The following is a 19,462-nucleotide window of genomic DNA, read 5'->3' as shown; positions in this document are numbered from 1 at the left end:
CAAGGAGAGGGAGCCAGCGGTGCCATCTCCTTTTAGGGACTATCTATACAGTGATGTACGTTAAGACCCCAGGTATCACACACTGCAGTCATTTACTCTGGTTCAAAAATGGTTCAAATGGCTCTGAGCACTATGGGACTTAACATCTGAGGTCATCAGTCCCCTAGACTTAGAACTACTTAAACCTAACTAACCTAAGGACATTACACACATCCATGCCCGTTTCATTTAATTTTTCATCTGGGAGGTATAGTCCATAGTACAATAGATATGTACGTTATGTTTTAAATACTAGCATGACGATTATCGTGCAAAAAAAATGTACATTTCGTAAAAAAATACATTGACACACCATTGCATAAACGTAAATAAATTATGTCTTGTGTTTTTTAACTGATAGCCCTGAATTTTCAAATAATTGAATGTTATAGTAGATAAATATATTTAAATTTATACTCACAAAAACTCCGATTGAAGAAAGAATTATATAAAGCTAAAACAAAAAAATGAAGTAATTCATACGGTGATTCAAATAATGTGACTAACGAATAGAAATTTAAAAAAATACATTTAAATCAGTTAACTGAATAAAAATCGTCATCGAAGTAATTTCAATAAAGATTTAAAAAATAAATAAATAAATTGCGCAGTGGACGAGATTTGAACCCAGAACCTGCTATATACATAAACGTTATCCTATCCAGTACACCAAACTACCAGACTATGAATTGCCCCTTTTTAATGGCACTGAGTGTCGCACAAAATTCCCAATTTCTTTTTTTTTTTTTTTTTTTTTCGTCACTCGCAAACGACGGCTCACCAGGATAATGGCTGCAGTGTCTGATACCTGGGATCTTAACCTACATCACCGTATAAATAGTTTCAAAAAGTCTATCGCACAGCAGGGGACCTCTTCCTGTTAGCGGTAATAAACATATACACAAACTTTCCCCGTGAATCTGTCTATTTATTAGTGAAAGCCATATCGAAATCTGTGCAGTATTTTCTGGAATTAACCTGAGGACACAGACCGAAACTGCGGCAGGGGACTTTAATTTCCAGTATGTATGGACAGATATAGTGTTCCCGGACACTTCCGCAAATTACACAAAGTGTCGACAATGTAGCAGAGCAGACTGCCCCACAACAAGTGGCTGTTAGTGTGAACTGACAGCCACATTAACTGCATTTGTTTAAACAATATATCAGTTGCTTTAAAAGTGTTGTTAACGAAATTCGTAAGACTGTTCATTCCAATTGTGCATGAGCCAGTTTTACTGCAGCAGTTACGAAGGTTAACAGGAGCAACATGTGCGGGTGAAGGTACGTCACATGGAGCAGGTTTGTGCAGCTAGGTAACGGCAGACTTTTTGCTAATAACCCAAAAACTAGGTCGCAAAAAATAAAAAATTAGTGAAATAAAAGGAAAAGAAGTGTGTGCTTGTACCATACCGTAATGTTTCGTCAAGTACCCACAGTGAAATCAACAGACATTATCTGTATAGAGTTATTTACTGCATCACCCTTCTCTATTAACCCTCTGAACAAAGGTTAGAGACAACTTGCAATTAATTCTTTTACAGCATGTAATTTAACATTTTTGTTGTGTACATAGTTGCGCGTAGTTAGCACGTACACAAGTTTCCCACTAGCGCGAGCCCCGCTAAGCACAACAGCGCAGGCGCAGCGCTCGTCCGTCTCTGCACTACAAGATGGCGCTGCCATAGAGATGGACCAAATTCTGCTTCCGCCAATCCGCATATTAATATGTAACGCACCCAATGAGATTGCTGCTTATGTAGAACCTTTTCTCCTCACAGATCACATTCACGCAGTGTACACGAACGCGCGAGGTATTATAATGAGTGTACAGACCTCTGATTAGTCAGTCTGCATTTGTCTGCACCAGTCTGTACCAGTCTGCATTAGTCTGTACCAGTCCATAGGAGTTCTACATTTTTCTTTACCAGTCTATAGTCAAGTTTCAGTCTGCGCCTAATAAGATTACCATATTCATGTACATAGCCGTGAAGAAAAATGTATAGACACTTTTGTCATGTATCAGAGATATATGTGAGAATAAGATTAACGTACCAATACCAAAGGAACTTCAGATTGTCACTTGTAAATAGCATCCAGAACCAAGTTAAGTAATTTTTATGCGTGTTATTATTTTAATAAATGTGTGTGAAAATTAATCAAGTTCTGTTTAAAGTTGGTCACCGTCAATCTTCTACTCTAAGCGTGCAAGTGGCATTTCGATCTTCTGACCCACCAGCAGAAGATAAACGCGCCACGATAAGACCACGAGACATATTGCTGACACTCGCCTACTTCGTTAGAGCGACAAGTCAAATAATCTGATGGTGTGTGTACCGAAGGTCTTACAGTACGCACACCACAATTTTCATCTTCGACAATGAAAGACATTGTCGGCTGTTGCGTTGTCCAGTGCGGCCACTTGCAGGCTGTGTCTAGTTCACTAATAAATGCGCCACTATGAGTCGTAATTACATGTACGGCGAAGGATGACATTTGGTTTTTTCAGTATCAAGCCAAAAAGCTTCTGTTTGATCAAGGGAAGACTGTCTTACAAGTTGGTGGAAGAGAGTACACATTACAATTTTACAAGCAAACACACTTCGGCTGAAGATGTAAATCACAACATCTACAATAAATAATAAGACAACAACATTTATTATGGCACAAATACTGTGTTCGATGTACAAATTGTTTTACATGCTGTATTAAGACTTGGATTTAGCACAACAGTAGTTTTCAGATTTGTACAAAGCTATTTTTGTTCACAACAAGCAAGTAGATATCGAATTTATTGGAAGAAAGTGAATGCAGAGAAAAAAAGTTTTACACATATGACTTTTCAGTTCGTCTTAGCCATAAGTAAGATACAAACAAGGTAACCTTGCAGAACTTACTTTTCTCTCATACTCTCAAACTATCAGAGCACAGAAAGCGACATGTATTACAGTCTGCAGTGGGACTCAAGTGCATTAAAATCGTATCAGCGCATTTGTGTTACCCGGGAAGGTGAAGTGTGTGCAGACGATAAAGACAATGCATACACAGACTGCTGTTTTTCTGAGGGAAGCAGATGCAGTCACGTGGGTTCTCGGAGCCACCTAGTGCCCCCACTTACAAGTTTTATTATCTGCCTCTCTGCTGGAGGACTAGGAATTTCTTTCACAAATTTGCCTTCACAGTGCCGAACATCCAACTGTTGCGAAAGCCACCGTTGTCCTTTAGGGCATTTATTTAGATTAGTCGCGTATATATCGCATGGAAGGGCGAACTAAGAGAAGTGCTTAATGTTTTGAGCAAGAAGTTACCGCCATATATGCCATCATTATCGGCAACCACAGATTTTGCAGTATACACAGAACTTAATTCTTTTTCCATTGGAAAAACTAATAGAGTTTGTTAATTTCAGAATGTTTTTTGAAGTTTCTTCTGTACCTTGTTTTATGTCATCATCATTAATGTTCGTCTTTATCAATTTCTTTTGTGTCTATACCAGTTATACGTCATTATGAATTACTTACATAGGTGGCTCTATGAGAAATATTCATATGATAAAAAAAGAGAGAGATGCTTTTCTCGTATTATTCCAGACAGTTAGTTTACTTGACATTTCGATAATACATCGGTACATTCACTCCATGTATCCTCTCTCATTTCTTGTATGTTGTCTGTACATATTGTAAGCGTGCTCTTCCAATTGTTAATTTTTTAACCCATAACATTGTCATGCAAACATGCTCTGTTAAATTTTTTTCCTCTCCCTCTGTTTCATCGGTCTGTATCATCACTTGACAATGGTTACGGAGATCAGAGTCAGATGGACATGTTATATAGAGCTCAAGAAAGGAATTATGGCGTCGCTTACTAATAAACTTTTTTCCCCGAAATGGTTGGTTACCATTTTCCAGCAGTCATTCATCTGGCAGCACGCTAAACTACGACAGGAACTAGTTCAGTATCTGCCAAACTTCCTTAGGGAAACTAAGTAAGGGCAGTGGATATAGATTCCTTAGTATGACGGCGTCTATGTGAAGACCGAAAAATTAAGAGTACAACATACACAAAGGGACCGCGAAAGCAGCTCAGATCTGCAATGTAGTAAGTGCTGGCATCAGAGACACACCTCTCATCGCTGACGGCTCGATTCACAAAGACCTTGTGTTTCAAATCACTATATCGTTCTTGACATAGTGCTTCTGCTTTCGATGTTTCAATAGTTTCGCCAGAACTCCGCTGAAAAAACGAAATTTCCACTATGGAGTAGAACAAGGCATTTTCTGAAAGCTTCTCATCGTCCCTTGACTTTGAGAGAAACGGTTTTCAAACGTGGTCGCTCTGAATGTTCTACAGACCTAAACCCTAACTCTTTAACAGCGCCTGGTGATTTTCAGACTTCGTTATCGACATAGCAGCAGATGAGCGAAATCGTAAACTGAGATTCCATATTTAGAAAAGTTTACCAGGAAGTACCAGACAGTTCGTTGTGCAGGGTACCCTCTAACGAATCCCTTACAACGTGCCCGTACTAAATGGACGATGTCCCTCTGTCGCCAAATTCTTACACAGCAGCATCAAAGTGCTCATTTAGAGGTAGGGATAATGTACTACGTTGCTTCACACAAATGATTATCAGAATGGAAAACATCTGGCTTCATGTTGCTTAGCACAGCAGTTTCAATATAAAACGACTTGATCAGGACAATTGACATTGTCTTTGGCATTTCAAAACACTTTCCATTATACTGCGTCACTTCATTTTTCGAAACCACTTATAAGATAAATTTTTATGAGGTTCTTTTGGCAACAGGACTTATCCATCATCCCACACTAGCTGAATTCTTAATTCGCAAATTTCGCTGTTATTTCTTTGTACTTAAAAATATCATGTGCATCTGTTGGTATCTCATGGGGGTGTGATCTCATACTGAAGATTGCATCTTATATTTGGTCAGGATGGCGAGAGACCTAGGTTGCAGACATGAACAAGGGCTCAGCACTCTTCTTCAGCAGGCCTTGTATTCTCTTCAGTGATCTATGAAGGTGGTAGGGAACTCACAAAGTCCAATGTTGTTCTTCTGAAACCGTTTTCCAAGGCCTTTCCTTGAAGCACTGGAGTATCAGCTCATTACGAATAGTACAAAATTATTGTTCCCCCATTTGCTACTTCTTCATTGCAGATCCAAGAGGTTAAACTGAGATCATGTTTACCATCATCTTTACAGGCTGATGACACTGATGTTACTGCAAAGTGAGAGAAACGTTACGTAGCTGGAATAGAAACCTTGCAGAGTACAGGATAGCGGGATCGCTACATTTATGACCAGTCATTGGAACAGGTGTCAGGTCGAGTCATCAGGTAGGAGCCCAAGAGCGTATCTCGCCCTTTTGGGGTCCCCAGTTTCCAACGCTGTTGTTGCCAGTAGCGGAAGCTGAGACTCGAGAGGTCTGTCCATCAGCCGGTATTCCGAGTCCTGATGGCGTCAGACAGGGAGTGCGGCGCTAGGGGATTCAGACTGTCCGGTGTCCCTGACAGGTGGTGACTGCACAGTGTCGGCAGGAGGCGGTGTGGTGACGCCGCTGTCGAGATCCACCTTGCCGAGCGGTTGCAGAACCTCGGCGCCAGGTTGCGTCTCTCCGGTGTCACCGACAGGTGGTGACTGCGCAGTATCGCTGATGGGTGGCGTGGTGATGCCGTTGTTGAGACCCGCTTTGCCCGGTGGTCTCAGAATCTGGGGGCTGAGGCTGAGCGTGGCGTAGGTGAGGGGGTGGGTGTAGCCCGTGCTGACAGCCAGCTGGTTCAGCTGGCTGTGCATCTGCGCCACCTGGTGGCGGAGCAGCCGCTCCTTCATGAGTCCCGTGTGCAGACACAGTACCACGTGCAGCATGTATGTCTGCAGACCTGCGCATAAACCACACAGGCACGCAAGTAAGCACATAGTCAGGTGTGGAACTTCCAACATTATCAAGATGATCAAGATTATCTGTACAGGGTGAAGAGTATTAAAACCGACAAACTCTGGGAGGTTGTAGGGGACATCAAAACAAATATTTTTCCCTAATGTCATTTTTTCCGATGGGGAGTATTTAAACCGATAGAGGAATATTTCTCTGGCGGCTAATGTATTAAACCAACAACAACTTTTCAATTTTTTATGACCAAGAGATAACACATTAACACAACGCGATTTCAATTACAGTAGATTTTCGAAAATGCCTCCATTGACACGTAAACAAAGATTAAACCGTCGGATCATGTTCTGTCTGACACGGGCAAAACCCCAGGAGTATCTTGAATTGTTCCTGCTGCTGCTACTATCCGTGCATCCAGATCCTCTTCTGATGCAACAGGAGTTGCTCATCTCTCCCCGCACAAAAAGTCCAGAGGGGACATATCTGGGGATCGAGCAGGCCACGGTACAGGACCACATCTGCCAATCCACGTTTCTGGGAACCGTCGCTCCAGGAATCGATGCACACGTCGACTGAAATGTGCCAGCGCCCCGTCATGTTGGAACCACATGCGTTGTCTTGTAGGGAGTGGGACGTCTTCCAGCAATTCTGGCAATGCTCTGGTGAGAAAATTGTAGTAGTGCCTGCCATTTAATGGCCTAGTTAGCAGATATGGCCCAATTAAACAGTCCCCAGCAACACCGACCCACACATTTACGAGGAACCGCACTTGATGAGCGCTAGTAACTGGGGCATGTGGGTTATCCTCACTCCAAAGATGCGAATTGTGCATGTTGAAAACTCCATGACGCCCGAACGTTGCTTCATTGGTAAACAACACAGAGGATGCAAATGTAGGATCCATTTCACACTGTTCCAGGTACCATTGCGAAAACTGTGCTCTGGGTGGATAATCAACTGGTTCCAGGTTGTGGACACGCTGTAATTGAAATGGACTAACAATTGCTCTCGAAGCACTGTTCTTACATTCGTCTGATTCGTCCCCATGTTACGTGCAATTGCATGAGTGCTGATTGAAGGATCCCGCTCCACATGCTGCAAGACAGCTTCCTCAAATTGCAGCGTTCTTACCGTGGCACGGCGTCCCTGTCCAGGTAATCTGCTAAATGACCCGGTCTCACGCAGACGTTGGTACACAGCAGCAAAGGTCGTATGATGCGTGATACGGCGATTATGATATTGTTGTTGATAAACCCGCTGTGCAGCTCGTCCATTGTGGTGCGCTACGTAGAACGCACCAACCATATCAGTGTACTCACTCCAGGCGTATCGCTCCATTAGTAAACAGAAACAATGCACTACTACACTGGTGGACAACAGTTGCCTACAACTGAAGAGCGTAATACGCCCTCTAACAACTGAAGATCGTAATACGGCCTTTAACAACTATGGCCTCTAACAACTACGGCCTCCATTGGTTTAAATATTCCTCATAGGAAAAAATGACATTAAGGAAAAATATTTGTTTTGATGTTCCCTACAACCTACCAGAGTTTGTCGGTTTAAATACTTTTCACCCTGTATGTGGTAGGGATGACACCTGCAGATGTGTTTATACATTGCTTGATAATTGCTAAGGAACAACTGACACTTACTAAGCGGCATCTGCCAATTGCTACCGAGCAACCAACGATTGGTGCAAAACATCCTGTGACATCTGTTTGTAAGCTAAGCGACTATATCACTTCGCAAAAAAAATCTCAAAAACAAAAAGGAGTTGTGGAACATAAACGAAAGTTGGTAAGCATGTTTCTACGAGGGGCATTTGAAAATTCCGTCCAAAGTCCGAGAGATGGCACCACCGTCGCCTGTCGAGGTCATGTTTAGTTAGTAGCATCTTTGGAAAGAACGCACACCAAGTTTCAGCCATATTGGTCTATTTATTTGTGTTTGGCATTCGTGTGAATCAAGGAAGTCGAGTGATTGTCAAAAAATGGACGAAGAAGAATTTCGTGTGGTAATTAAACATTACTTTATCAGAGGCAAAACGCCTCAGGAGACTAAAGAGAATTGATAAACATAACGGTGACTACAGTTTATAAGTGGTTTCAAAATTTTCAGAGTGGCCATATGGGCACAAGTAATGCTGAACGTTCTGGACGCCCTGTTGAGGCTACAACTCCAGAAATCATTGATAAAATCCGTGCTATGGTGATGCATGACAGCCGGCCGTGGTGACCGAGCGGTTCTAGGTGCTTCAGTATGGAACCGCGTGACTGCTACAGTCGCAGTTTCGAATCATGCCTCGGGCACGGATGTGTGTGATGTCTTTAGTTTAGTTAGGTTTTACGTAGTTCTAAGTTCTAGGGGACTGGTGACCTCAGATGTTAAGTCCCATAGTGCTCAGAGCTATTTGAACTATTTCTTTGATGGATGACAGAAGCGTTAAGGTGCGTGAGATTGCTAGTGCTGTGGGCATCTCGAATGAACGCGTACATAATATTTTGCATACATGTTTGGACAGTATGCAAGACTTGGCTCCGTCAGACTACTATTTGTTCCCCAATTTGAATAAATGGCTGGCGGGGCAAAGATTTTATTCAAACGAGGAGATGATGGCAGCAACTAATAGCTATTTTGCAGACTTGGACAATTCCTATTATTCGGAAGGGATCAGCAAATTAGAACAGCGTTGGACATAGTGTATAAGCCTAAAAGGAGACTATGTCGAAAAATAAAAAAGGTTTACCCCAACAACGTAAGTAGTTTTTATTTTTGCACGGACTTTTCGTTCAAACGCCCCTCATACGTCTGATAGACTATATCTATTCCAGTTTAGCGCCAGTCGCATAAGAGTGCGCTAGTAGTGCTACCATGAGGATACAAATCAGGTTTGGAAGTACACGCTGCAGTGTTGTGAGCAGTCTTTGAGATTTAATTTGGTGACTTTCGAGGTTTTGCAATAGGGCTAGGAGAATCTGGACGTTCATTCAGCGATATTCCAAAAATGCTTGGCACGAATGTAGCCATTGTACATGACTGCTGGCAGCGATGGTCACAAGAATGTATTGTCTCAAGAAGACCGGGCTCCAAACACTCATGCTGCATCACGGAGAGGGAAGAACATTGTCTGCAGTATATGGCTCTGGCGCATCATACCGCATCTACAGCAACGATTTGAGCAGCAGTTGGCACAACTGTGACACAACGAACTGTTACAAATCAGTCACTTTAAGGACAGCTCCGAGCCAGGCGGCCTGCAGCGTGCATTCCATTAACACCAAAACACAGCCATCTGTGACTTCAGTGGTGTCAAGTGAGAACTCATTAGAGGTCTGTTGTGTTTTCTGACGAAAGCTGCATTTGTCTGAGTGCTGATGACAGCCATGTATTGGTTAGAAGGAGGCACGTTAAGGGTCTTCAACCGATACGCGTGTCTGTTACACTCACTGGACCGACACGTGGAATTAAGGTCTGGCATACAATTTCACATGGCAGCAGGAGCACTCTCGTCGTTATCCGACAAACCCTGACTGAAATTTTGTAATTCAGTTTGGTGATTCGACATGTTGTGCTTCCTTTCAGGACTGGAGATGTTTCTCCAACAGGATAACGATCACCCACATCAAGCTGTTGTGAACCAAATAGCTCTACAGAGGGTCGACATGTTAATTTGGCCTATTTGATCATCAAATCTGTCTCCAGCCCAGCACATATCGCACACCATCGGATGACAACTCCGGCGTCATAGTCAAACAGAATTAAGCATGCCTGTATTAACCGACCAAATGCAACAGGCATGGAGTCCATCCCACAATGGCTTACCTTGCAGTTACAATTAACCTGTGATCCTGACAACAGTGGAAAAGATTTCCCAACAGATGTTCTCACTGGCAGTGATCATACGAGTAAGCCACTTTCAGTGTCTCTTAATCCAGAGTTCTACAACAGCGACTTTCAAAGCTGTGATAATAGAGAACACAACAAATGCTGGATGAGAAAATTTTGTAGGCTTTCCCTGTATCCGGGAAGAGAGATGGAAATTTTCAGTTGCAAACCTGGGAATTTACTCCCCCTCCTGTGGTAAGTTTGGTAAGAGTGAGAGCAGTCTAATAGGTGTTCGCGTGGAGTGTGGAGGTGTCGATTTTTGACTGAGCACACGGTGCCTGCTTGTGTATCGTTCACATTTAGCATTGGCGTTTGTCTTTTCGTTGCACAGCTGTCAATTTTCAATCTTGTGGTTGTGTGTTATCGTTATTTCTTTATCATACTGGGACCTGGAATTGATGCTGTTCAGTATATGTACATTTTGTGAGTTGCCTAGACTTTGGAAAGTGATTTGTACATCAATCTACAGTCTTCCAGGTATAATCTCCAATAGGAATTCAACCTTTCAATCCTATACAAATTCCATTACTTAATACAGCTATGGTAGAATCATTTTGTAGGTTCCAGACCACTAGACCAATCATAAAAAATAAGAAATTACTCGTTAACACTCTTATTTTTTATTTTCTATAAGATTGATCCAATGATCAAGAACCTACAAAATGATTCTACTTTCCCTTTTACCCAATAATAATACAGTATAATAATAACTATAATAAAAATCATTTATTTTAGATACATTTCCTATAGTCAAATGTAGTGTAATTACATAAATTAGAGAATTAATTTTTATTTTAAAAAACAATTTTTAAAAAAGCATTTTTACAACTTTTCCTTAGCCCCAAAAAGTCCTATTTTTGACTTCTGTGAAAAACGCGTTTTTTAAATGATATGAAAGAATAAGTACATAAAATTATTTACTTTCTGTGTTAGGAGCCATAAGATTACATAGATGAAGTAAATATGATTTCAGGGTCCAAATTTTTAGACTCAGGTTTTTAAAAAAATCTAAATTAGATAGGTATGAAATTTACTTTAATTTCAGCTACTTTTTCAATGTAAGTAAATTAATGAATATTAATTACTTTTAAAATTTTACATTGTGAATGTAAGTAAATTAATTAAAATAAGTTAATTAACAAAGTACATTTTTAAAAAAATATTTTAACATACTCTACAAATTTATTTTCGTAAAAACTAATAAAAATTTTTCTATTTAAATGGAGACTCCTTTAATCAAGAAGCTAAATAATTTAAGTATTTCTAAAGAAATTAGAAAAGTAAATGAGCTAGAGATAAATGTATTATATAATATTTAAATACTTGATTTGGAGAACAACATTGTCTAGAACTTAATAATGATTTTAAAGTTATACACCAAATAGATTTTCTAAATTAACTGAAGATTTTGATTTTGATATAATTAAAACAGGACAAATGAAATTAAAATATAAAGGAATGAAGAAACTTAAAAACAGAAATAATGAATTTCATGATATAGAGTTCTCAATGTGATTATGTAATTTTGAAATTGTAGCTAAATGATTTATTTTTTATTTTTTATAAATGTAATTTCTTGTAAATGGAGAACCAAAACGAAATGCAAGATAAAGAAAAAAGATACTTATGAACTAATTGAAGTATGGGAAAAAGATATTGATCGTCCTATTTGTTTAAGTGATGAAAATAATAATCAATTTATTAAAACAAATTGCAAACATATTTTTCATATAGAATGTACTGATAAATGGTTAATGGAAAAAATAAATTGTCCACTTTGTGGATCTATTATTAAAAACAAAGTACCAGAAAAAATTGAAATAACTAATATTTATGCTATACTTGATACTCTAGATGAAGCAGATTATTATGGTGATTATGATGATGATGATGATGATGATTGTTGATGATTATTTTTAAAATTGTTTATATGAATGATTAAAAATTTTAAAAAAGCCTTTTTTACAATTCTAATAAATTTTTTTCTTTATAAATGGAGCAAGCACCAGCTGAAGCAGGCTTAAGCCTGCATCTAGTTCAACAATATGTTCTCTGAAAACTAAATTTTGTAAATATTGTTATACAGAGAAAACAACTGATAATTTTACTTTACAAAAATACAGAAAAGATAGTCATAGAACTCTATGTAGACCATGTTTAAATAAATATCATATAGAAAATTACAATAAAAATTGAATTCCTTGTGTACGTCAAAAAGTGTTGCTAAATATTATTTCAAGGAACATGAAAAACGAAATAAAAAATACTAACATACGAAAATGGAAAATTAATCTACAATGAATAATGAAGTTATAAGTGAAGAAAAAAGAGATATGTAATATTTGTCAAGAAATTAAAGATTTAAATTGATTTTATATAAATCCATCACATAAAGATAAACATAATAATAAAAGTAAGAAATGTACTTTAGAATATATTAAGAATAAAAAACTTTAACTTTAAATAATATTCCTTTATGATTAATTATCTATTATATAATATTACTTATCCATCTATTAAATAATTATCATTTTATTAATAAAAATATTTTTTTAAATATCTAAAAGAGTGTTTGTAATAAGTAGAAGAACAAACTAATTGATTGTTAAACTAAATAGAAAACTATTTGATGATTAAATTAATTTTATTAATTATTTATTAAATAATAATCCTTATTAATCTACTAAATAACTATCATTTTATTAATAACAACATTTAAAAATCTAATAATTTTTTGTAATAAATAGAAGAACAAACTAATTGATTGTTAAACTAAATAGTAAACTAATTCTAATAAAAACTAATAGAGAGTTAAAAAAAATCTCTTTTTGATTAATTATTTATCAAATAATAATCCTTATCCATCTATTAATTAATTATAATTTTATTAAAAAAATAATTTTTTTAAACTAATAAATTTTTTGTAGTAAATAGAAGAGCAAATGGAAAGTAACATCGCTGCTCAACTAGAACAACATGCTGATCAATCGTAGATCTGAGACTGCTTCAGCTGTTGCTGAATTAAGTGAAAATAATACAAATATTGTTGAAAATTAAAACCTCTGAAGTAAACGAAAATCATAAAAATTATATAACTGAAGTAAGTAAAAAATATAAAAATACTGTAAATATTTATATACCTGAATAAGTAAGTGATAATCAAACAAATATTGTTAAAAATAATAAATTCGAAGTAGGTGACAATCTTTGGAAAAAGTTACCATATTATGATATTTATGATGTTTTTGTAAGTAAAGAAGACAAACCATTAAAAAGAATATTTCCATTTTCTACAACAATATTTGTAAAACAAAAAGATAAAAAACAATTAAAGATTACTTAGTTGAAAAGGCATTTACAAACAGATTACAAACTATAAGTTTAGGAAATAATATAGATGTACTTGATCCTAATAATTTCCTGCATGCAGTAAAAACAAAAAATTTGAAGATTGTTAAAGACTATTTGAAAGTGTAAAGATAAATTTTAATTTATATTGAGAACATAAACTACAAACAAATGAAATAAATGAAAAAGTTTAAGAATTTTGACAACAAACTTCAAACTGTACTATTTTATCGGAAATTCAAATATGGTAAAAGACATATTTTACAAAAAAATATCTAATTTTAAAGCACAAGGAACAGGATGGTCATTAAATAGAATACTTGGTTTACAATTAGCAATTAACAAATTTTATCCTCTAAGAGGACCGTCTTACATTGATTTACCAAATACTATTAAAAATAAAAGACCATGTGTTAATGTGAAAAATAATGTTGAAAAATGTTTTCCGTGGGGTATAAAATCAGCTTGTTGCTTGTTGTTTGTTATTGTTGTAATATATATATGGAAATTATCATGATCCTGTTGTTTATAGAGGACCAAATTGTCATAAAAAATTTATAGAATGTATAAAAATAGAAGTTGAAGAAATAGGAAAAATTATTCTGAAATTGAACAAATGAAACCACTTACACTCGATCAAAACAATATGTTCCATAAATCTAGAGTTTGTACACTATGTAAATGTCCTTATACAAAAAAGAATAAAAAAGTACATCATTATGATCATTTAACTGGAAAATATATTGCTCCATTATGTAATATGTGTAAATTCAAAGTAAACCACCCTGATTTTCTACCTATTTATTTATGTAATTTATGATTCACATCTTTTTGTAAAAGAACTTGGGTATGATGATAAAGAAATAGAACTAACACCAAATAATGAAAATAAATAAATTAGTTTAGGTAAATGTACAAAAAAATTAAAAATGAGATTGGTTGATACAGTCAGATTTATGGCTTCTTCACTTGATAAACATTCATCAAATTCAAAGAAAAATCGATTTAGAAATATTAAAAATTATGTTTTCCCAGAATTATTTAACTTAGTAATTAGAAAAGGTGTTTATCCACATGATTACATGGATTCTTGGAAAAAATTTGAAGCACAATTTTCAACAAAAGATAAATTTTATAGTGAATTATATGATTGTGACATAACTGATGAAGATTATGAACATGCAAAATTCGTTTGGGAAAAATTCAAAAAAAATCTTGGTGAATATCATGATTTATATCTTAAAACTGATGTATTAATGTTAAGTGATGTTTTTGAAAATTTTAGAAAAACGTGTATACAACCAAATAATCTAGATCCTTTTTGGTATTTTACAGTACCAGGTTTATCTTGGGCTGCAATGCTAAAAATTACTAAAACAAAACCTTGAATTATTACATGATTATGAAATGCTTCTAATGGTTGAAAAAGGACTATAGGGTGGAATTACAAAATGTTGTAAAAGATATGTAAAAGCAAATAATAAATATTTAAAAGATTATAATAATAAGGAAATATCAAATTATATAATGTATCTAGATGCAAATAATTTAAATGGTTATGCTATGAATCAATATTTACCATACAGTGGATTTAAATGGGAAGAACCAAATAATTTTAATTGTACAAGAATAAGTGAAATGTCAAACAATAGTCGAGATGGTTATATATTTGAAGTAGATCTAGGATATCCAAAAGAATTACATGATTTACATAAAGATTTACCATTAGCTACTGAATCAAAACTTGATCCAGGTACAAAAGAAAGTAAATTAATAACTACTTTAGATAAAAAGTGTAATTATGTAGTACATTACAGAAATTTAAAACAATATTTATCTTTAGGAATGAAACTTACATAATACATAAAGTTTTAAAATTTAAACAATCTGATTGGTTAAAGAAGTGTATAATCTAAAAACAGTTCAGAACTAAAGCTAAAAAGATTTCTATAAATTAATGAATAATTCTGTATTTGGTAAAACAAGGGAGAATATAAGAAACAGACAAGATATAAAATTAGTTTCAAATAGTAAAGTGTGGGATAAACTTGTAGCTAAACCAAACTTTAAACATAGAACTATGTTTACTGAAAATCTAGCTGCTATCCCTATGAATAAAACTAAAATAATAATTAATAAACCTGATATAACTCTTCAGGCTTTCCCGGCGAGATCTTGACAAGACTTATACCATCAAGCCAGTAGCTGCCACCACCCAGCACAGAAGAATGAAGTCTTGAATACATTAGTTCACAGGGCTCGAGCTCTGTTGGATACAGAAAGTCTGGCCACAGAGACAGAACATCTACAGCTGGTGTTCAGCAGAAATGGATACTCCTCCACAGACATCCAAAGGGCACCTCATACTACCAGCCAACCACAGGGTACACAAGAGGAGCCAGAGGTGGTGAAGAAGGTAGCATACCTGCCATATGCTGGACCTATTTCTGCAAAGATCAACAGAATTCTTTCCAAATATGATATAAAGAGTAGTATATTCTGTCCATCCTCCAGAATTGGGACAATGTTAGAGAGTGTGAAGAACGACCTGAGACTATGTAAACCAGGCATTTACAACGTCCGTGCCAGTGTGGAAAGTCATACATTGGACGTCAGGTGCAAAGAACACCAGAGGCACACCAGACTCGGACAGGCAACAAAATCTGCCGTAGCGGAGCACTGTCTGGAGATTGGCCACTCAGTGGACTACAACAACACCAAAATTGTGACTCAGACGGCAAGACTTTGGGACAATGTCATAAAGGAGGCCATCGAGATCAAGGTCACAGACAACCTAATAAACCGAGACAGCGGTTACCAGCTCAGCTCGAAGTGGAGTCCGGTTCTGGAGTTTATCAGGGCCCAACGAAATGTACCAAGAAACTCCTCAAGAAGTAGTGACACCGGAGGAGCAGTTCCAGGCGGGAGCGGACCGCGAATGGAGCGCCCAACAAAGGACAGGCCTCAGAGAGCTGCCACACTTGAATACGGGTGCGGACATCCGAGGGAGCACCGGGCAAGAAATGAGACCTTACAAGCAGCGCCAGGTGGGTGCGGACATCAAAGAGAGCACCCAGCGCCCTCTGGTCATAAATACTGGACAAGATCCTCCAACACAGCAGTCTCAGGTAGCACCTCAAGAAGGCAACGAGTTATATGGCCAAAATATTGTGCCAGAGCGACACAAACATCCGGCAGTAGACCTGATTATTCCACATGTCATTAGTAAACCTATTTATGTTGGATTAAGTATACTTGATCTACCTAAAGAACTGATGTACGATTTTCACTATAAAGTTATGAGACCTAAATATGGAGAAAATATAGAATTATGTTGTCAAGATATAGATAATTATATTTATAATATTAAAACAGAAGATTTCTCTGAAGATATGAAATCAATGATTGGTTATTTTGATACAAGTGATTATCCAACAGATAATATACATAATATTCCACTAGTAAACAAAAAATATGTTGGTAAAATGAAAGATGAATGTAATGGAAAAATAATGGAAGAATTTTGTGGTTTAAAAGCAAAGATGTATGCTTATAAAGTTAGTGACAAAGTAGAAAACAAATCTAAAGGAATTAAAAAATGTGTTGTTAAAAAAAATAGGTTTAGAAGATTAATAAAATTATTTCTATGTAACATTATTTTTATATAAAATTTCTTAAATTTTTAATATATAAAATTTTTGTATGTAGATGGGAACTTTTTACAAAGATCTAATAAAATATAAAAATGTTTGTTTATAAAACTAGAAGAAATCAATAAATTAAACACAGACATAATTCAATTAAAAGAAGATAGAATTAAAATGAAAGATGAAAGTATTAAAGTAAAATATGAAAGAATTAACGTCAGAGATGAAATAATTAAAGTACAAATTGATCGAATTCAAAATGTGATGGAAATAGTTAAATCTCATTTAAAAAGTAATTGATTGTTAAACAAATTGATTGTTAAACTTAAATAGTCGCAATTCCTTTGTGACAGCAAAAAGCTGTCTTCAGAATGTGTATTTATAAATTTACTTGATCTTAAAAAAATTCTCTATTTTTATTTACCCAACTATTTTATGAATTATCGAAACCTAACCATTTAACATAAATTTTATCTCTTTTCTTTCTTAAAACTTTTTCAACTAAGTATACATCTGGATATTTCGTTTTTTGTAGATCTTGTTCATAAAAATTTCCTTTTATATCTTTTAATTTATACAGAAGTGGATTAGAATGAATAACATCTTCAATTTCAAATATTTCTGTGGACCAATTAGCTGTATATCGTTTTTCAAAAAGACCTTCCAATTTACTAGTTCTCACTTTATCAACTATTTTAGATATAATGTTAGTTATTTTTAAATTTCTTTCATTTACTTCTATTGGTTTCATCCCATTGTAGAATGTTTTGTGTTATTGGATTCAGCAACTGGATCTTTAACTAAGTTTATGCATTCATAATTTCCTTGTAAAGCAATTTTCTTCCACATTTTTTCTTTAACTATTCTGTTAAATCGTTCAACAACACGTGCTTTTAATTCTGAAGAAGTTGATTAATGTTTTATTTTTTCAGTAATTATTTAAATTCTTTGTTATAGAATTCTTTACCTTTTATCTGTTTGTAAATTATTTGGCTTTCTATCTATAATTTTTTTAAAAAGCATCAACTATATTCCTAGATGCCGTATCTTTAATATAAACAGCAAATGCATATTTTGGAAAACGTCAATTACTGTTAATAAATATTTATAACCTTTGTTAATTTAGAAATTCCTTTTAAATTACCAGAATCCATTTCAACTAAATCAGCTTGCTATAAATCATCTATACTAAAAAAAACAACATTTCTTCTTTTAAAATTCTTTCTCATTGGTTTATGTAATTAATTAATTATATTTTCGCAAACGTTAGTATTATTTTAGCCTTCACCAGCACTTACAATATTTTTTTAACAAATTTCCTCTTTTTACTTTTACATATTGTACAAAGACCTTCAATTCTTTGTCTATCATTTTTAGTTGTTACTCTATGTTGATTATGTGTATAAGTAAAAGTTTTACACTTAAAAAATGATTTTCCATTTACATAGATAAAAAATTTATTAAATTTTAAAAATTTATTGAAGTTAAAATTATGATTTATCTAACAATTTTTCTATTTCTTATGTAAGTCTTTATTAATTTTTTATTCTAATGATTTAAATTTACTTGTTTGTGAATTAACTATATTTAATAGTTCAATGAGAATTTTTTGCGTTTCAATTATTTTATTATCCAAAACACCTTAGATAATACCATTTCTTTGCTTTAAATCTGAAAGAATATTGTTTAAATCAGCTCGAATCTTGTTATAATCTTCTATAGTAGCATAGTTATTAAATTATGTTAAAATACTTGTATATTCTGATTTTGTAACAAAATTTAATACTGCATTAACAAAATAATGTTTGTTAACTACATCTTTTGCATTAATTGGATTAATTACATTAACAAGTCTTCTATTTTTAAAACTAATATATTTATTTATTTATTTATTTATTTATGCATTTATTTTACCTGGCAAGATTAGGGCCTTCAGGCCCTCTCTTACACCTAACCAGGCATACTCAGATTCAACAAATTTCAGTTTCTACAGAACATTAAGGGCATATAACATGTTATACAGTATTAATGTTAAAGAAAAAAATAGAGATTATAAAAGTAGTGCAATGATAATTATAACAATCAAAAATAATTATAACAATCAAGAGTAATAATAATAATAATAATGACTATGTATATGAAAGTAAACATATTTTTCTTTTATGAATGTCAGTCCTATTGCTAGTTGGGAATTTTCTCGTTATATTCTCGCAGCTTGTGAGTTATTCTCATCAAGCTGAGACATAAGACGATAGAATGGGGTGAAAGAGATATAGAAGAGGTAGATAGGTTAGAGGAAGAGAAATAGAATGGTAAAATTCGAAGCTATGATGGAGAGGAGAAAGAAAAAGATGAGAGGGGCACAACAATGGTGGCTATACCGTCCCTAATATGTAAGTCTTGAGTTCCCTCTTGAATGTTAAGTGGTTCTGAATAAGATGCAGATCACAGGGGAGCGCGTTCCATAGTCGTATGGCTGAGATGGAAAATGACATGGAGAAAGATTTTGTGTTATGTATCTGGTATTGCGGTTGTGGAATGATGATAGGTGTTTAATGTGAGAAGATAAGTATTGGGGGCACCAGTGGCTAAGAAATCGATGAAGTAAGCACATCGTGTGGAGATCGCGT

General features: G+C 35.1%; 1 protein-coding gene across 2 annotated transcripts in view; it reads right to left on the bottom strand.

Moving 5' to 3' along the window:
* Positions 1 to 2,798: 2,798 nt before the first annotated feature.
* The window catches only part of LOC126106559 (uncharacterized), a 173,207-nt gene continuing 156,543 nt past the window's right edge, over positions 2,799 to 19,462 (bottom strand). For both annotated transcript variants that reach the window (XM_049912897.1, XM_049912898.1), the window contains one exon: positions 2,799 to 5,938. In XM_049912897.1, the coding sequence (XP_049768854.1) occupies positions 5,520 to 5,938 (419 nt within the window). In that variant the 3' untranslated portion in view covers positions 2,799 to 5,519. The remainder of the gene's footprint in view (positions 5,939 to 19,462) is intronic.

The sequence above is a fragment of the Schistocerca cancellata genome, chromosome 10, assembly GCF_023864275.1.
Source record: "Schistocerca cancellata isolate TAMUIC-IGC-003103 chromosome 10, iqSchCanc2.1, whole genome shotgun sequence".
Classification (NCBI taxonomy): domain Eukaryota; kingdom Metazoa; phylum Arthropoda; class Insecta; order Orthoptera; family Acrididae; genus Schistocerca; species Schistocerca cancellata.
Note: the sequence above shows the minus strand (reverse complement) of the source record. Positions and strands in the feature narration are given on the sequence as shown.